A 17,051-nucleotide genomic window follows, 5' to 3' on the forward strand; every position below is an offset into this window, starting at 1 on the left:
TCCACGATAGCACAGTACATGCCCACCCTTTAGTACTGTTTACGCCTCATCTGCCCTCCAATCCTCACTAAGCCTTATGACATCCCATTTAATACCGGCCAATTCCTCCAATAGCACTGCTAAGCTAGCCTCACTTGATAAGGTTCTTGCGTTAAATGTTGCCAGGTTCAGTTTCTAATGGCGGCCTGTCCGGAGCCAGAGATTCTTAGCACCCTCGGCTGCGTCACAGATCTGACCGCCGCCTTGGTCAGTTGCTTCGCAGCCGCTGGGGACTGAGGGCCGAGGGTTAATTAGTTTGTTCATAGAAGGTTGTGGCCAAGTACTACACCAGGGTGGCCAAATCCTGTTCTGGTGAGGAAGTGCGTTGTCACCGAAATCAGGCCGCACTCCAAGCCTGGTTATGCAATTCCATCGACACGCAGAGCTCTTTTTTTTTTTTATTCTGGTGGAGAATTGCGTGGCATCGGGATTCGAACCCCGGTCCTCTTGCACGCGAGGCGGATGCTCTACCTCTACGCCATCGCTGCATCCCTCTACCCCATCGCTGCATCAGTCACAAGTTTATTCGCCCACAGCTTTGGCTGGTGCACTGATTTGGAGACACGTGGAAGCGACCGTTACCTCCTCATATCGGCTTTCCATGCGCAAAGGAACCCAAAGAAATTCCTTATAAAATCTACAGACGGGGACGCATACAAGGACGCTGTAAGCAGAGGAGTTGCTGCGGCAACTCGCAATGAGGAATTAGCAGCGACAATGGCCTATTGCCTGAGAGCGAGTACACAAATTACAGCTAAAAATGGCAGCCTACCTTAAAATGATGACACATTTCAAAGGATTTCCGCTATACGCAGGCGAGCTGAAAGGAATGCTCTGCGCACAAAAAGCCTCGATTGCCTACGTGCATGCCGACGGGCACAACGTCACATTCGACGCTACATGGATAAACTCAGTCGGCAAAAGTGGCGCGACTTTTGTTCTACGCTGGATGTGCGCCAACCAGTAACCAGAATTTGGCGTATAGTTAGAGGTATGCGCACGCCTATTCAACAACTCTACCCCTTCGCTGCACTCTCCCTTCACGAACAAAAATCTATAAAAGAAAGTTTCAGAAGAATACTGCAGGCTGCTGTCGGCAGGGTCAGGGCATTCGACACTCTCTGCAGATGGTGAAACAGGCATTCCAAAGGCGGCAGTGCCAGCGTTAGACTTGCCTTTCACAATGGAAGAACTATTCACAGCTATCGCGGAGACAAACAGACACACGTCTCCGGGTCATGAAGAGGTGACCTATGACGCCATTGCAAAGCTACCCCACACCTCCCGTCTTCGACTCCTGAAGTATTACAATTCCTCCTGGATGGCTGGTGAGGTCCCCACGGAATGGAAGCTGGCAAAAATTGTGCCCGTTTTGAAACCCTGTAAGCAGCCACCAAGCTACGCATCATTCCGGCCCATTGCCCTACTGAGCTGCGTAGGTTAGCTCATGGAGCGCATGATCTGCAAACGCATAACTTGGTTCCTAGAAAGCCGAAATGAGTTCCCCCAAGAAGTGAACGGGTTCCGTCAAAACAGGTCTGCGACTGACAATATCATCGCCCTCGTCTCATCACTTGAGGTGTACCTTCATGCTGGGTACATCCCGACAGCCGTTTTCGCATCAAGGCCGCCTTTGACTCTCTCTTTCACCATGCAATTCTCGCAGCCTTTGCCAGTCTTGGCCTTGGAGGAAAGCTGTACGAGTGGATTGGGCATTATTTAAAAGAACGGCATATTTTTATGACCACTCCAAACGGTCCAACACGCTTTCACGCAGTGGAGAGGGGCGTACCACAGGGAGCGGTGCTCAGCCCTCTCCTGATCAATATTGTCCATATACACATAAGAAGAAACCCTCCGCGAGGGGCCCGCATAATAATTTATGCTGATGATATCTGCATCTGGACCGCATCACGTTCGCGCTGTATTAGCCAGCAACGCCTTCAGAGAGCGCTATTGCACATTTCGATGTACCTGGCTTCCAGAGGTCTTCGTCTCTCGCCAGAAAAGAGTGTTCCAATGGCGTTTACAAGAAAAAAGATGACCCGATATCCGCTGCTCCTAGGCGCACGATCGCTGCCATATGTACGATCTCAGCGATTCCTGGGTGTTGCAATCGACTATAATCTGTCATGGTCACCTCAGGTCAGAAAACTCCGCGAGAGGATTACTGCACCATCGCAAGTGTTCAGGTTCATGGCGGGAACAAGGTGGGGTAGCAACTGCCGATCAATGCTTCTGCTTGAAAAAGCCTAGGTTGAAGGAACCTTGCGCTACTCTCTACCAGTGCTTCAAAGATTATCTACATCAAGCAATAAGACTCTCAATGCCGCACGGAACAACTGCCTGCAAATATCCCTTGACCTCCCAAAGGGTTCCCCTGCATCAGGAACAGTAGCGGAGGCAGGATGTCTCCCACTAGAGGTGATTGGCGCCCAGGAAACCACGCATACCCACCTTCGCCATGTCCTGCAAGGGAAGAAGCACTTCCTACACCGTGTCCACCTAACTCACAGCAACTCCAGCTTTGGCCAGGCAGTGCAGCTCCTGCCCCTCCCTACTATTAATCAGCCACAGAAACTACTACCTCTGGCCTTTCCTCCATGGACACTCTCTCCTCTAAAGGTGAAGAAGTTTGTTCCAGGTGGGAATGCAAAGAGCCGCATGCCACAGGCAGCGCTTCTGCCACAGGCAAGCTACACTCGCCTACTTAATCGACGAATATACGCAGCACACCCATATCTTCAGCGATTGTTCAACTACTCAAGAAACCTCGTCTTGTGGCCTTTATGTGCCCTCAACAGGCCATGCCCTTTCTTAACGGCTGCAGCGGAGGACATCCTCTACGACAGCTGAGCTTCACGGCATTAAGGAAGCCGTTTCTTACATCCTGCGCCGAACCGCCGGCCGTTGGGTTAAGTTCACCGATTCAAAAGCATCTCTGCAGATCCTGGCCAATCTGCTGAAGAAAACAAATCACCAGCCAATTTTCCTGGACATAGAATATCTACATCATTTAGCTATTGCCGCAGGCCACTGCATAACATTTCAGTGGGTACCTGCTCACTGTGGCATTCTGGCTAATGAAAAAGCAGATGAAGCGGCCCTTAAGGGCCATCAACATCAGAGATACATTCGAACTTTTTTCACGAAATCTTATGCGTCCAAAATGGCTAAACGTTTTGCTTCCGAAGAAACGTATCGGCTTTGGAGTTTGCCGAGACATCGGTACCAATTTCTTCACTCGATCGACCCACATTTTTGATCAAGACTCTCACCCAGAATTCCTCGACATCTGGAAACACATTATCGCCGACTTCATCTGAATTCTGCATATACAAACGGCTTGCGATACCGTTTTGGACAAGTGAACAGTCCGCGTTGTGACAACAGTGCCTGGAGAGAAACTGTGGAGCATATCCTGCTTGAGTGCCCTGCGTATGCTAACGAGCGTGCGTACTATGAACATTGCATGCAGAAGCTCTGCCCAGTGCCCCTAACGATGGACAAAGTTTTAGGTCCCTTGGCCTGCTTCAGGCAAGAGTGACTTGCAACGAAATCTTTCTATTTACATATTTAAAAGACATTGGACATCTTGATAAGCTTTACATTCCCTTGCACGTTACCTTCATGCATTCTTCATGCAGTGAACTTCGTCAGGTCATTTGTCGGACAATGCACTCCATAATTCCATAGGTTACATCAATACTCGCCATTGCATCCTTAGTACCCATTTCATGGCCGCATTTTATCTTCGTTTTTTTTTACCTCTTCCACCCTGCCCTCCTTCTGTCTTTATCTCCCAAATTTCCCTCCCTACGCAGAGTAGCATGCCAGCGTAATTTAAACGCCAGCTAAATTCTCTGTATTTCATTAAAGAGTCTCTCTCTCTCGCAAAAAAGCTCTCGGGGCGCGTGAGCCAACCTTCACTTCCTTCTCTTTTGATGCTGCTTGGGGCCACCTGGTGGCATCATTCCCCGCTCCCGAAAAAAAAAACTGGAAATCATCCCGGCGCTACGAGCTAATTGGAGAGGTTAATGAAACAACAAGCAAAGGTGCACAATGACAGGATGCACAAGGTCCTGGGCCACAAAAGAAAACAAGAATTGTGGAACCGCTATCAGTGCATGAAATAGGCCTTCATACAGAATATGTGCACTACTTCAGGCTTGGGTCGACGGCGTGCACTCGGCACAGAACCGTCGGTCAGAACTTCATAAGTCACATCCGTTATGTGACGCAACACTTTGTAGGGGCCACATTAGCGGCATAGGAGTTTCCCCGAAGAGCCTGTGCGGCGGACGGGGACCCACACTCGCTCTTGTTCGACATGCCGGTGTCTCTGGTTGTAGCAGCATGCATCTGTTCCTTCTTGCCTCCTGATGTGCATGCGGGCGACTTGACGGGCTTCCTCCGGTTTGGACAAATTCCTCAGTCAGCCTGTGGCGTGAGCGCCCGGTCGTCGGCAGTGCTGTGGATGAAAACATGGCATCCAGGATCGTGTGAAAATCTACACTTTAAATAAGGCGAAAGTTTAAGTGAGTTGTAGTCTATACGGGCGTATTGTACGCGATAGTCATATATGAAAGCATCTTGTGCCTAGACTCATGCTGGATGAGTGCGTACATTCCGAGCATATCAGCTATAGTTTTGTTGAGTACGCTGAGTGAGTCCATTTGACTGCAGGTGGTAGGCAGTAGTCTTGCAATGAGTGGTGTGGCTCATCTTGAATACCTCGAGCATGAGCCACGCTGTGAAAGTCGCTCCTCGATCGTTGATTACGTAGGACGGGGCTGCGCGTCGTAAGACAGTGCGATGCATGAAGAACTGCGCGATTTCAAACGATATGCTACAGGGCACCGCCTTGGTTTCCGCATACTGTGTCATGTAACCTGTCGCGACAATTATCCCCTTATTGCCGGCCGATAATACCGGCAATGGCCTGAGAATATCAATGACGACTTGGCGAAAGGGTGTGCGAGGGGGTGCAACTGGTTGGAGCAAACCTGCGGCCTTGACGGGAGGTGACTCGCGTCGCTGGCAATCACGGCAACCTGGGACGTAGCGGCGGATGGTGGCAGAAAGTTTTGGCCAATAATAGGCCTAGCTCAATCAAGCGATGGTGCATGTAAATTCCAATTGAACAGAGGTGGGCTCCTTGTGAGAGGCAAAAAGGATGCCGGCAAGGAAGTCTGCCGGCAAGACGAGGAGGTAGGCGCGGTCAGCGTAGAACAGGATGCCATTGCGCATGCAAAGGCAGGCAAGGTTCCGGGAAAACTCCAGGGGTATGGTATCAGTGTGGTCCTCCAAATGGTCAATGACAGGTCGTAAGTTCACGTCAGCTCGCAGCCTCGCCATTACGTCGGAATCGCTAACCAATCCAATAAAAGGACTGTCGTCCTCTATGCTAACTTTAGATTGCTCCACAGGTGCGCGGTATGTGTGTCGGAATATTCGTGGTTGTGTCTAGATTGATATGTATTGTCTAATGAAATTCCTTGAGGCAGAGGCTCCATCTTGCTAGGCGATCTTCATGGGACCCGTAGCTTGGCCAGCAAGCACAAGGAATGGTGGTCTGTCACGGCTTTGAAATGTTGGCCGTAGAGCTAAGGTCGAAATTTTATCGTGACCCATACAACCACGAGGCACTCATTTTCCGAGGTAAATTAGTTAACTTCCACGTGAGACAGAACACGACTCGCATACGCAATCACGCGTTCCACGCCATCTTAAGTTGGACTAGGAAAGTACCAAGCCCATTGTTGCTGCCCTCGGTGTGGATCTCGGTGGCAGCCAGCCTAATCATTAAAGTCAACAAGATCACGGCTTTCGTGCAAGCGTCGCCGTAACTCTGTGAAAGCCTCCTGTTGGTCGGTAGTCCACACAAACGGGGTATCGTCACGCGTCAAACAGGTAGGGGGCAATCTGGGAGAATTCGGCGATAAAGCGACGGTAGTAGGCGCACAGACCAAGGAAGTGTTTCAGCGTTTTCTTTGTAGTAGGAACCGGAAATTCGGTTACTGCGAATGAGTGAGTGAGTGAAAACTTTATTAGCTCTAGATTCGGTTGTATTCGGCGGTTTTGAGATGGCTTCGTCCATATTGCTCAAAGGTCGGTTGCCCTTAGTCCAGGGCTCCGCTGGATGCTGCTGCCAGTTTTGCTCGCCGAATCAGACCTTCTTGGTCGACCCGACGATCGCTGGAGAGCACTCCCTCCCATTGTTCCGCACTCGGGTTTGTTATCACTGGTGCCACGCTTATTCTCTGGCATGCCCACGTTATGTGGTACAGCGTGGGGGGTTCTTGGCACCAAGGGCATTTGTCATTGTATTGTGTTGGATACATTTTGTTGAGTACGTGTAGGTTCGGGTAGGAGCCCGTCTGTAGCTGCCTCCACGCGACAGAGTCCTCTCTGCTAAGGGAGTTGTCCGGTGGTGGATACCACTTTCTGCAGCCCTTGTAATAATTTAGAATCGCCGAATAATCTTGGGGTACAGGTTCGTTCCCCTCGAGGTCGCCTACGTTGGATGCTCGGTAATAAGTGTACCCTCGAGCTATCCTGTCGGCTTCTTGGTTCCCTGTTACTCCCGCGTGTCCCGGCGTCCATAATATCGTATGCCTGATTGGTTCTTCGTTTGTTTGTCGTTGTGTTATGTGGCCCCCAGAGCGGAGTATGCGGAGCGCTCTGTGCCCTATTCTGCCGCATAGGTAGTTGCGGCATGTTGTTTGTGAGTCTGTAAGGATTTTTAGAGACCGTTTAGATCGATAGCCCTCCGCTGCCGCTAGAGCGACGGCCGCTTCCTCAGCCTCGACTATCGTACAGTCTTGTAGTGATGCGCTGGTGATCTCGCGTAGGGTCGAGTCAATCACCGTTGTTACCGCATTGCTGTTGTGCTGCCCCGCTGTTCTGGTGTATGTGGCTGCGTCCACGTATACCGTCGTTTCTTGGGGTGCTAATGTCTTTTGTAGGTATTCAGCCCTTGCCTCTCTGCGTGCTTTGTGTAGGTTAGGATCCATGTTCCGGGGTATTGGCGTTACTTTTAGTGTGTTGCGATATTCGTGCGGGATTGTTTCTGTCCTCTGTATCTCTTGAATTTTATCGGCGCGGCCCAGTTTCTTTAGGAGCTCCCTGCCAGATGGGCTCTGTTGTAGTCTGCGCAGTTGGGAGACTAGTTGTGCCTCTCTCAATTCATCGAAAGTGTTGTGTAGTCCTAGGGCTAGGAGCTTTTCAGTTGAAGTGCTGTGAGGAAGGTGGAGTGCGGTTTTGTAGGCTTTGTGTAGAATCACGTCCGCCTGTTGTACCTCACTCTTGATGGGATTGTATTAGGGGAGGCTGTATGTCACTCGGCTGACTACCAGGCTTCTGACCAACTTGAGTGTGTCCTCCTCTCGCATGCCATGACGCCTGTGTGAGATGCGCGTGATCATGCGGGCCACTTGTAGGGTTACTGCGACAATTTTTTTCGGGATAGGTTGGACACCGTCGCCGCTCACAATGTGGCCGAGAAACTTGAGTTGTTCGCAGCCGAAGTGACATTTTTCGGAGTTGAGCGTTATATTGGCCGATCGCAGAGCATTTAATACAGCCCGCAGGCGTTCAAGATGTTCGTCAAAGGTTTCAGTGAACACGACCACGTCAACCACGTAATCTAACACATCTGCCATTTGAGGACAGCGAGGTCTGTATCCGTCATTAGCAGAAACGTGGCCCGTGCTGTATAGAGACCGTTGTTATGACTGAGAGAAAGATGAAAAGAAAAGTGCATGGGCCTGCCGACTGGCTCAAGCCGAGCCACCACCGCTGCCACGTGCAGAGAGTTGAAAGATAAGAGGAAAGAGAGAAGTGAGAAAATACGCGTGTCGCAACAACCGCGTCCTCCGAAGCGGACGCTCTCTGAAAAAACACACAAAGACCGAACGGCAACACCTTAAATTCATATAGGCCATCGGGAGTAATGAAGGTAGTTTTTTCCCGGTCCCGTTCATGAACCTCAATCTGCCAGTACCTCCTCTTTAAATCAATCGAGGAAAAAAATGGAAGACGCTTAAGCCTCGCCTTAAGGAGTGGAACGCGACAACGTGTTGCGGCGCTGCCAGGGAGTCCACGGAACGCCATCGCCCGCTCAGCGCGACGCCTTGCCCATTGGGAAGAACTTTGAACGCAACGAATTTTTGAGGACAGGGAATTCAGTAATTCTCTCACATCTCGGTAGACACCCGAACCCCGCCGTAAGGAAAGGGAGGTAGGTGGTAGTGAAAGAAGAGAGAGAGAAAGAGGTTATCGATCTCCGCTGCCGGAGGTTGATAACGGCCCCATTTTCACGGAGGAAGGCAGCACCGAGGATCAGGTCACGAGAACAATCACGGAGAACCAGGCAGCTGACAACGAAGGTAGAGTTGCGGATCTGGACCCGAGCTGTACACTGTTCAAGTGCAGTGACGATCTGGCCGCCAGCTGTGCGGATCTGTGTGCCAGACCATGGCGTCATAACTTTTTTTAAGGCGAAAGCCTTTAATGCATCATCGTTGTCGACAGAAGGCTGTCAGCGGAAGGTTGTCAGGAGAGGTGTCACGCTTTTTCTAGTCAGACCAGAAAAAAAAAATCTTTGGGCACGCTAGGATTCGAACCACCATCCTTTCCGGGCCGCAACCGAGCGTGATAACGGCTACGCTACTTCCTGTCAACGCATATCTCGTTGTCCTTGTATATTACGCCGGAGAGTGTTTGCAGAAACGCTTCGAATCATACGGATGCCTCCCAAAAGCCCTCCAGTGTCTCCAGCATTTAAGATTCACAAACAATTGTGTACTTAACATCTTTAGCGAACATAAGTGACACAAGCAGCAACACCGCGCTAAACGCTTTCACCTCACCACACTTTAGGCCAACAAAGTGCCCGGAATGGATTTTTTTGAAGAGTTGCCAATATTCCGCTTAAAATTGAAAAATCGGCTCCGGTGTCCAGCAGCGCGCTAATGCTGTGACCGTCAATGGACACAGGTATGTCAATGCTAGAGAAAGGACAGGAGGATGGTTCTTGACAGTCAAAAAATGAACAAGATTGAGAAAAGCTTCAGGGCGCTGCAAATGTTTTGAGAGGAGCACCAGTCTTGCTTTGTTCACTTTCTGAATGCTCATCAGTGGGAAATTAATTCTGCAACTATGGCGTCGGTGAAAGATAATTTATTAGAAGACATAGGGAAAAATTACCGACGATTACGTTACTTCCTAATGCGAAATTTGAGCGCAGCAAATAAGCTGTTTCACCTTTTCGATAGATTGAGGCAAAGAAATCGAGCAACACATGTATGCGCTATCACAGAATTTTTTTTTTTTATTTTTCACACGTATTCGCAATTTCGGCTCGGGCGGTGCACATATACAGATCCGCCGCCACCGATCTGGCTCTCTGATTGCCACCGCACAGGGGTTGCATTGGAGGAGGAGCGAAGAAAGGAATTAAGTTCGAGCCGGCGCTTTGACAACCGGAGACTCGCAGGAAGAGGGGGGAGGGGGGCGGCGTGTACACCCAGCGGCAAACGATGGGGGCAGAAGCGCGCGCAGCAAGCGGACAACACGATAAAGGGAGGAGGGAAGAGATAGCAGCGACTGATGCCGCTGACGCCGATAGCGCTGGGGGGATGAAAGGGGGCGGAGCTGGTTACGAGGCCGACGCCGACGACGACGCGAAACCCAGGAACGGACGCCAAAGAGCTGCGCTCTAAAACTACATGCCGCCAGTCGGATAAGATCCCACGAACTCCAGATTTTGAGTCCGATGCTCTACCAACTGAGCAATGGCGACAGCTGTCCAATCTTCTGCTTTCGGAAGTATTTATGTTTGTTTGTAACCTATCCTACAGAGTTTTCACGAGCTTCGCCTTCCTACAGAGCGGTGGTCGTGGGACATCCTGTTTTACCGCGAGTGCCACGTAGGGCACGATCTAACGGGGATGGGTGCGGACAGAAGCTTTGTGAGAACCCTCTTATGCAACCTAAAGCTTCAAGACTGCCGGAACCGAGGCGCTCTTGTGCAGATAAGTGAATGGAAATTAGGGCCTCGTTATAACACACATAAGAAAGGAGTAAGCGAAACCAAGGAAGTTAAAGGAATGCTTCTAACTTTTTTTAACGGTGGCAATGATCAATAGTAAATAAATGGCGTTGCTGTATTATCGTGAGAAAATAATTGATCAGAAAGCAGAACAAAAAAATGGCTGAGGCTTAGCTTAGGTTAAGCCTAGTCAGATGCGAAGCATATTGTCGCCGAGAGTCATATCGAGCACGCCGCTTGGCTAGACGTTCTTCACGCTCTTCATCAGTCTCTGTAGCACGCCGCAACTTTTGCTTCTCATTCCAACGAGCAGCCCTGTCTCCGGGAGGCATCTCTATCCCGTGTACGCCTAGCAGAGGCAGGCGCACCCCCTTGTATACCGCTTCTCCAGCATCACGTGTTCACTACAGCGCACCTAGCGGCAGAAGGAGGAAACGCTTGTTATTTCCGCCTGGCATAATTTGTGCACAAAGACCGTAAAGCTTAACTGGAGCAGAAAAAAACCAAGTTGACCCCTTGGCACTCGACGACTTCCTTAACATTGTGCGCCACTTTGTGAAATAAGGCGTGACTTGAACTGTTTTCCTTTTGTCAGTGGCATCGTTGTTTCCCCTTCTTGACCACGCCGTTCATCTTCTTTCATACAGATCCATCGACCGCTCTAAACATTTCTGCTTAGAAACCTTCATCAGACCGGCGTTTTGCTTGCGTTGTGACACTGGTTGACACGGTGTGGAAGCAACCTTTTTTACAGCGTTATGGAAACATGCCGTGGCAATACCTCACTTGACTAGTTTAGAATGATTAGAGTCAAAGGGTAGGAGCCCTTGTTTTTGTTCTCAGTGAGTACATCCACAACACCAGGGTTTAACGTCCCGAAGTAACTCAGGCTGTGAGGGACGCTGTAGTGAAGGGCTCCAGAAATTTCGACCACCTGGGGTTCTTTAACGTGCACTGACATCGCACAGTACACAGGCCTCTAGAATTTCGCCTCCATCGAAATTCCGCCGGTGCGGCCAGGATTGAAGCCGCGTCTTTCGGGTCACCAGCCGAGCGCCCTAATCACTGAGCCACCCCGGCGGCCATATATATTCAAGGTGGCCCAGATCACTTTTGCGAGGGTTTAAAATTATGCGGAGTAACTCTAAGACGAAGCGTCCAATTTCGTGTCGCTGGCTATTGATTCTGGCAAGTCAGACTGTTTTTGCATAATCAGTCGAGGTGATATAACCAAATTTGATAGCAATGAAGTCAGGCAAGAAATTGCGATCTAAAACTAAAATTTTCCTCAAAACGTCCAATTCAATATTTTCTAACCTTCCACCATTTACGTATTACTCTTTTCTGTGCTAAGACTATGCAGCAAGTGTATGTCGTTGGCTATTGCATGGAGGAAGTCACACTGTTTCTGCATATTTAGCAGAGGTGAAAGAACGAAATTTCAAGGCTGCAAAGTTAGGCAAGGAATTTCAATCTGAAAATGGAAGAATTTCCCTGAAAACGTCTAATTAAATATTTTCGAACCTTCCATCATTTACGTTTTACTTCGTTCCGTGCTAAGACTATGCAACAATTGTATGTCACTGGCTGTTGATGGAGCAAGTGATACCGTTTTTTTTCTATTCTTCCTAATTGATAATTATTCGAGATGAATTAACTAAATTTGCAAGCAACGAAGTTAGGCAAAAAAATTGATCTGAAATCGGCACAATTTTTCGCAAAATGTCTGATTCAACATCTAGCTTCCCATCATTTATGTATTGCTTTTTTCAGCTCTCTGGCGATATATGCGAAATGCAGAAAATAGCACGTGACTTGCCTTGCCGGTTTAAATACAACAGGCGCTGGCTGTGCAATTTACGCGAGCGGTATGCTTCTGCAGCGGTGGTTCATGATAGCGAAAAGCAGTCGCAGCCCTTATCGCTTGCACTGGCGTAGAAGGAGCCGGTCATTTTTTCATTAGGCGTTCAAATCATCAAGAATTCAAAAAATTGTAAAAATGGGGAACTTTGACGGAAATTCAAAAACAGACGCTTTCTTCGATTTAAAAAAAAATTCTCGAAAGACATTAAATACGTGGTAAATTTAAATGAAGAAAAACTGTTGTATTATATCATTGTAAGAGCTAACACTAACTATATTTCGTTCATTTAGAGTTACTAGATATTGTACGTTAAAACGAGCAACGGTCATAGTTCGACTTCGATCTGATCGCATGTCATTGCATTTTAGTTAGCACAACGGGAAAATCGAAACTAAAAACTAAACTAAAAAAAATTCACTTTCGGCCACCGCGAACCTAAAGTCCTCGGCCATTTGGTGAATGCAAGTGGCATACAACCCGACCTGATAAAGTTCGCGCCGTCAATGCTTTTCCCTGTCACCGCTAGCCCAGCGATGTCCGCATTTTCATCGGTCTATGCTCCTACTTTCGCCGGTTCGTCCCGAACTTCGCAGCCGTCGCTCGCCCTCTCACCAATTTGTTGCAGAAAGGGGTTCCTTTTTCCTGGGGACCAGAACAGGCTTCTGCATTCTCCAGCCTTATCGCCTTCCTCACGAACCCTCCTGTCTTGGCCCATTTCAAGCCTTCTGCCCCGACTGAACATCACACCGATGCAAATGGTCACGGAATTGGCGCCATCCTTGCTCAGCGACAACGCGGCCAGCATTGCGTGCGTATGGATTGCGTACGCAAGCCACCTTCTTTCTTCCGCGCAGAAGAATTACTGCATTACAGAACGCAAGTGCCTGGCTCTTGTTTGGGCCATTGGAAAATTCCGCACATATTTGTTCGCTCGACCATTCACTGTTATAACCGACCACCACGCCCTGTGTTGGCTCTCCTCTCTCAAGGACCCTACTGGCCGTCTTGGCCGGTGGGCACTGAGATTGCAAGAATATACCTTTTCCGTGGTTCACAAGTCCGGTCGCCTCCATCAAGATGCAGACTGCCTGTCACGCTATTCCGTCGATTTCCCTTCCTATACCGACTATGAGTCAAACGCCTGTGTCCTCTTCATCTTCGACCTCTCCCACATTGCCAACGAACAGCGCTTGGATCCCACTCAGCTCTTTCATCGACCGCCTCAGCACAGACCGGCGCGACACTTCTCTGGCCAGGTTTTTGCTGGACGGGAGCACGCTGTACCGTCGCAACAAGCTACTTGATGGTGCAGAGCCCTTGCTAGTCGTTCCCCGACACCTACGCTCCACTATCCTCGAACAACTGCATGACGCACTTATGGCTGGTCATCTTGGTGTCTTCCGTACGTACGACCGCGTGCGCCGGTGTTTCTTCTGGCCTGGTCTGTACCGCTCCATCCAACGCTACGTGGCCGCTTGCGAACTCTATCAGCGCCGAAACAAGCTCGCTGTTCTGCCGTCTGGACACCTGCAACCGATTCCCATCCCGACCGACCCGTTTTCTCGTGTTGGGCTTTATTTGCTTGAGCCCTTCCCGGGGTCCTCCTCAGGCAACAAGTGGATTGCCGTCGCCACCAATTATACAACGCAGTACGTGATAACCGGCGCCATTCCAGCGCGTACAACTCTTCGCGCCATGATACCGCTGGTTACTCGCCCTTCTACCTTCTCTTTGGACGAGACCCCCTACTGCCCTTCGACACTCTGCTACCCGCAGCCGGCCCTGTCACTACCTATGCGCGCGACGCTATCGCCCGATCAGACGCCGCCCGCCAGGTTGCTCGTCACAAGCTCTCCGCCTCTTAAGAGGCTCAAAAACACCGCTATGATGGCCTGCACCGTGATGTGCGCTATCCTGCCGGATATCTCGTCTTGCTGTAGTTCCCATCCCGTCGTGTGGGGTTATGTGCAAAACTTCTGCCGCGCTGCACAGGTCCTTATCGTGTATTACGGGCAGTTACCGACGTAACCTATGAGATCACGCCGCTCACCCAAAGTCCCCGTCCGCTCCACTGACATCCGAAAGTCGTTCAAGTGGCTCGCCTAAAGGCCTATCACCCACCCTCGAGATCGCACGCCTAAAATGCACCGGGACGTTGCCTTCAGCCGAGGGGGATAGTGTTACCGGTGAACTGGGTACTGAATAAGTGAACGAATCATGAAAGACGAAGTGGCGGTACGCTGACAGTGGGAAGCTGGGCCCTTGGAGTCTGAGCTGACTGCTGGCCACCTCAGCGCAGCCGTCAATATAGAATTACCGTAACCGTAATGCCGTAACATCCCCGTAACAAAATTTCCGATTATAGGGCAGAGGAAATATGTGTGCAAAGGCAATGGTGCGCTGTTAACAAACGCTACAAACCTTGATCTCCAATAGATTGAGGACACAGAGCCAGTGGCTTCGTAGGCGCTCTGTAAGGCAAGCAAAATGACAAAGCATTCACGGCCTTCGACATACTCAGCTTACAGACTTTTAGCACTGGTTGAAAGAGAGCAGAGAAAATACACCATAACCACCTGTATGAAATGCACAAATGCTGAATCTAATTTACGCAATGCTTGCCCTGTGTGAAGAAAGTTCGTGGAGTAAATGAGCCCACTCCTCCTGGACCTCAGGCTAAATTAGCCACCCAGCTAAAATATCGTCTTTACATTCAGTTACTGGCTTTTCCATTTGAAAACACCTCTCGTCTTTGGACGCACAAATTAAAATTGGCAGAGGCTCAGCTTGGCTAAGCCCGGAAATTGCGAAAGCAACTTCATCCTAGGCATCACCAAGAAGGACGACACGCTAACATTATTAGCGGTGCTTCAACAAAACATCAATACACATAACATCGGAATTCCAGAACGTTGGCATATCACTGGCTGTCGCACAAACTATGGCAAGCAGATGCTTCGTTACAGGCTTCCTGTTTCACTCAATCAACACTCACGCAGTAATCGGAAAGATTTTACAGTTGTTTCCGTGAAACAATTCCGTCAAATGTTTTTGAGAACAGTTTGTCCATGTCCTCACTTAGTGCTTTGTACATGATGTACTTTGATTTTTTTGTGCTTTTTAACTCAAATTTCATTGAATTTTGATTTATTGATGTAAAAATTCATTCAGTTGATTTATCCTGCGCTGCCAAATGCCGTCAGTAAGGGGGCAGTCGCCCCGTCAAGCTGCTCTCTGAAGCAGCTTTTTCGCGGCTGCTCCTTTCCTTTGTAAAAGAGGAAAAATAAACTATTATTATTATTATTATTATTATTATTATTATTATTATTATTATTATTATTATTGTTAATATTATCCATTTCTTAAGCCCGCCGTCTTTTCCTAGCTTGAGCGAATCGTTGCAGCCTTGCCTTGTGCATGTCGGACGACATGGCCTGGTTCAAACGCACAGCGTGGTTACGCCAGGACGACTGCGACGAGCCGGGTCGGAGCCCCATATATCTCCGTCTGGCGTGACGCCATCAGAGCGAGCGCCTCCTCGCGGCAGCGGCGCCCAGCTGCTGCTCGGCGCACGGTGGTTACGGTGGGACGACCGCGACGAGACGAGTTGGGGCTCTGTCTCTCTCCGTCTGGCGTGACGTCACAGCGGAGGTCATGCTAAAGGTCAAACGTGGTTACACCACCGGGACGACGCTGAAGGGCTCAAACTGCGAGCAGTATTGCTTTCGCAATAAAAATTGCTATGGACATCGCAAATATAACATTTGTTTTTGGATCTTTGACGCCTGTTTCTGCGTTTCGCGGCTTCGCCGTCGCCGTTGTCCGTTGTAACCAGCAGTAAACACCTTAGTCGCGCTTTAAGCTGCGAAACCAATAGATCGGGAGCTTGGAAAGCAGAGGAAAAATTTCTTTTTTGGTTTTGAGGAAATGAATCGGCGCAGTATTTATCTCACATATCTTGGTGGTCACCTGAACTTCGCTGGAGGAAAGGGAGGAGGATGGGAGTGAAACAAGAAAGAAAAAAAGAAAGCGGAGGGAAATTGGTAAATTGGCTTTTGAGAGAAGGGAGTGGCGTACTATCTCTCTCACACATCTCGGTGGACACGTGAACCAGAGGGAAGACCCCCACTGCCGTCTTGGAACAGTGCACACATCAATCGTACTTTAAACAACGTGGCGGTAGTGAAAGATGTGCTCTGCATGCGTTCGGATTGATAACTTTGTGCCCTAAGCGCGGCGCTGAAGCCTCAGGCCTTGGGCGTTCGTTCTGTTCATTGGCGTTGGCGTTGACAACGTTTTACACTCCGATCGATTTAAGGAATGGAAGTGCGGAGAACTGGCTGCCTGGGTCAGTGGACGCGTTAATCGCGCCTATAGGTACGTGGGGTGATTAGAGAGAAATGTGGGCTGGGCGAGTGCGCAGAATAGAGAAGTAAAAGAGACAGAAGGAAAAGGAAGCCGATGTTTGGGCGTGTTAAAGCGCGAAAAAAAGAAAGTAGAAAAATAAACAAATAAAAATGAAAACCTAGGCTCCCCAGCACGTGTGTGGGAGGGGGGCAAAGCGGTGGTGCTGAGCATATGCCACAGACGGTCGTGGATCACCGAAGAAAAAGCTTTCTGGAGGGATTTACTCGCCTCGTGTAAGGAAATTCATGAGAATGCTAATTTCCATTCCTTTCTCTCCAGGCCTAATCAGGACAAGCTCTGGAACAGGAAAGGAGCTGGTTGTCGAAAGCATCGTGAGGCACGAGGGGTACAATGCTTCGAGCAATACTTTCCACAATGACATTGCACTCCTGAAACTAAAGGATGAGATTGTGTATGAAAAATCAGTTCGACCCATCTGCCTACCGCCCCTGAAAGGTAAGGCCAATATGGTCCATTACCACTCACTGTATTCACTGTATGCAGAGCCTGATAGGACCTAGCGCTGCAAAAACTTTATCAAATTGAGTCTTTCCAACTCTCTTTCGTGTTTTACAGTGCATTGTGCGAATAGTCTCAAATTCGGTGTCAGCAACTTAGTGCGATATAGAAGCTGTCCTAGCCACAGGGATATACTTTTTACCGCAAGATACTGAAGGTGATTGTAGG

At 49.3% G+C, this 17,051-nt stretch overlaps 2 protein-coding genes across 15 annotated transcripts in view; one reads left to right on the plus strand and one right to left on the minus strand.

Moving 5' to 3' along the window:
• LOC149360639 (complement factor B-like) overlaps positions 1-16,962 on the plus strand; it is a 182,368-nt gene extending 165,406 nt beyond the window's left edge. Inside the window, exon 13 of the mRNA XM_089572423.1 lies at positions 16,644-16,962. Within this exon, the coding sequence (XP_089428549.1) occupies positions 16,644-16,885 (242 nt within the window). The 3' untranslated portion in view covers positions 16,886-16,962. The remainder of the gene's footprint in view (positions 1-16,643) is intronic.
• The window catches only part of LOC149360640 (uncharacterized), a 164,098-nt gene that overhangs the window by 103,581 nt on the left and 43,466 nt on the right, over positions 1-17,051 (minus strand). For 10 of the 14 annotated variants that reach the window (XR_016288859.1, XR_016288858.1, XR_016288860.1 and 7 more), the window contains one exon: positions 14,379-14,428. The exons of 3 other annotated variants lie outside the window; for them this stretch is intronic. Coding sequence is in view for 3 of the 11 variants with exons in the window: in XM_089572430.1 (XP_089428556.1) it covers positions 14,379-14,428 (50 nt within the window). In the remaining 8 variants the exon portion in view is untranslated. Of the gene's footprint in view, positions 1-4,352; positions 6,120-14,378; positions 14,429-17,051 lie in introns of those variants that run through there. One more of the 14 variants, XR_016288864.1, reaches the window with a different exon arrangement.

This window comes from Amblyomma mixtum, chromosome 2 (genome assembly GCF_055824585.1).
Source record: "Amblyomma mixtum isolate Tamu chromosome 2, ASM5582458v1, whole genome shotgun sequence".
NCBI lineage: Eukaryota > Metazoa > Arthropoda > Arachnida > Ixodida > Ixodidae > Amblyomma > Amblyomma mixtum.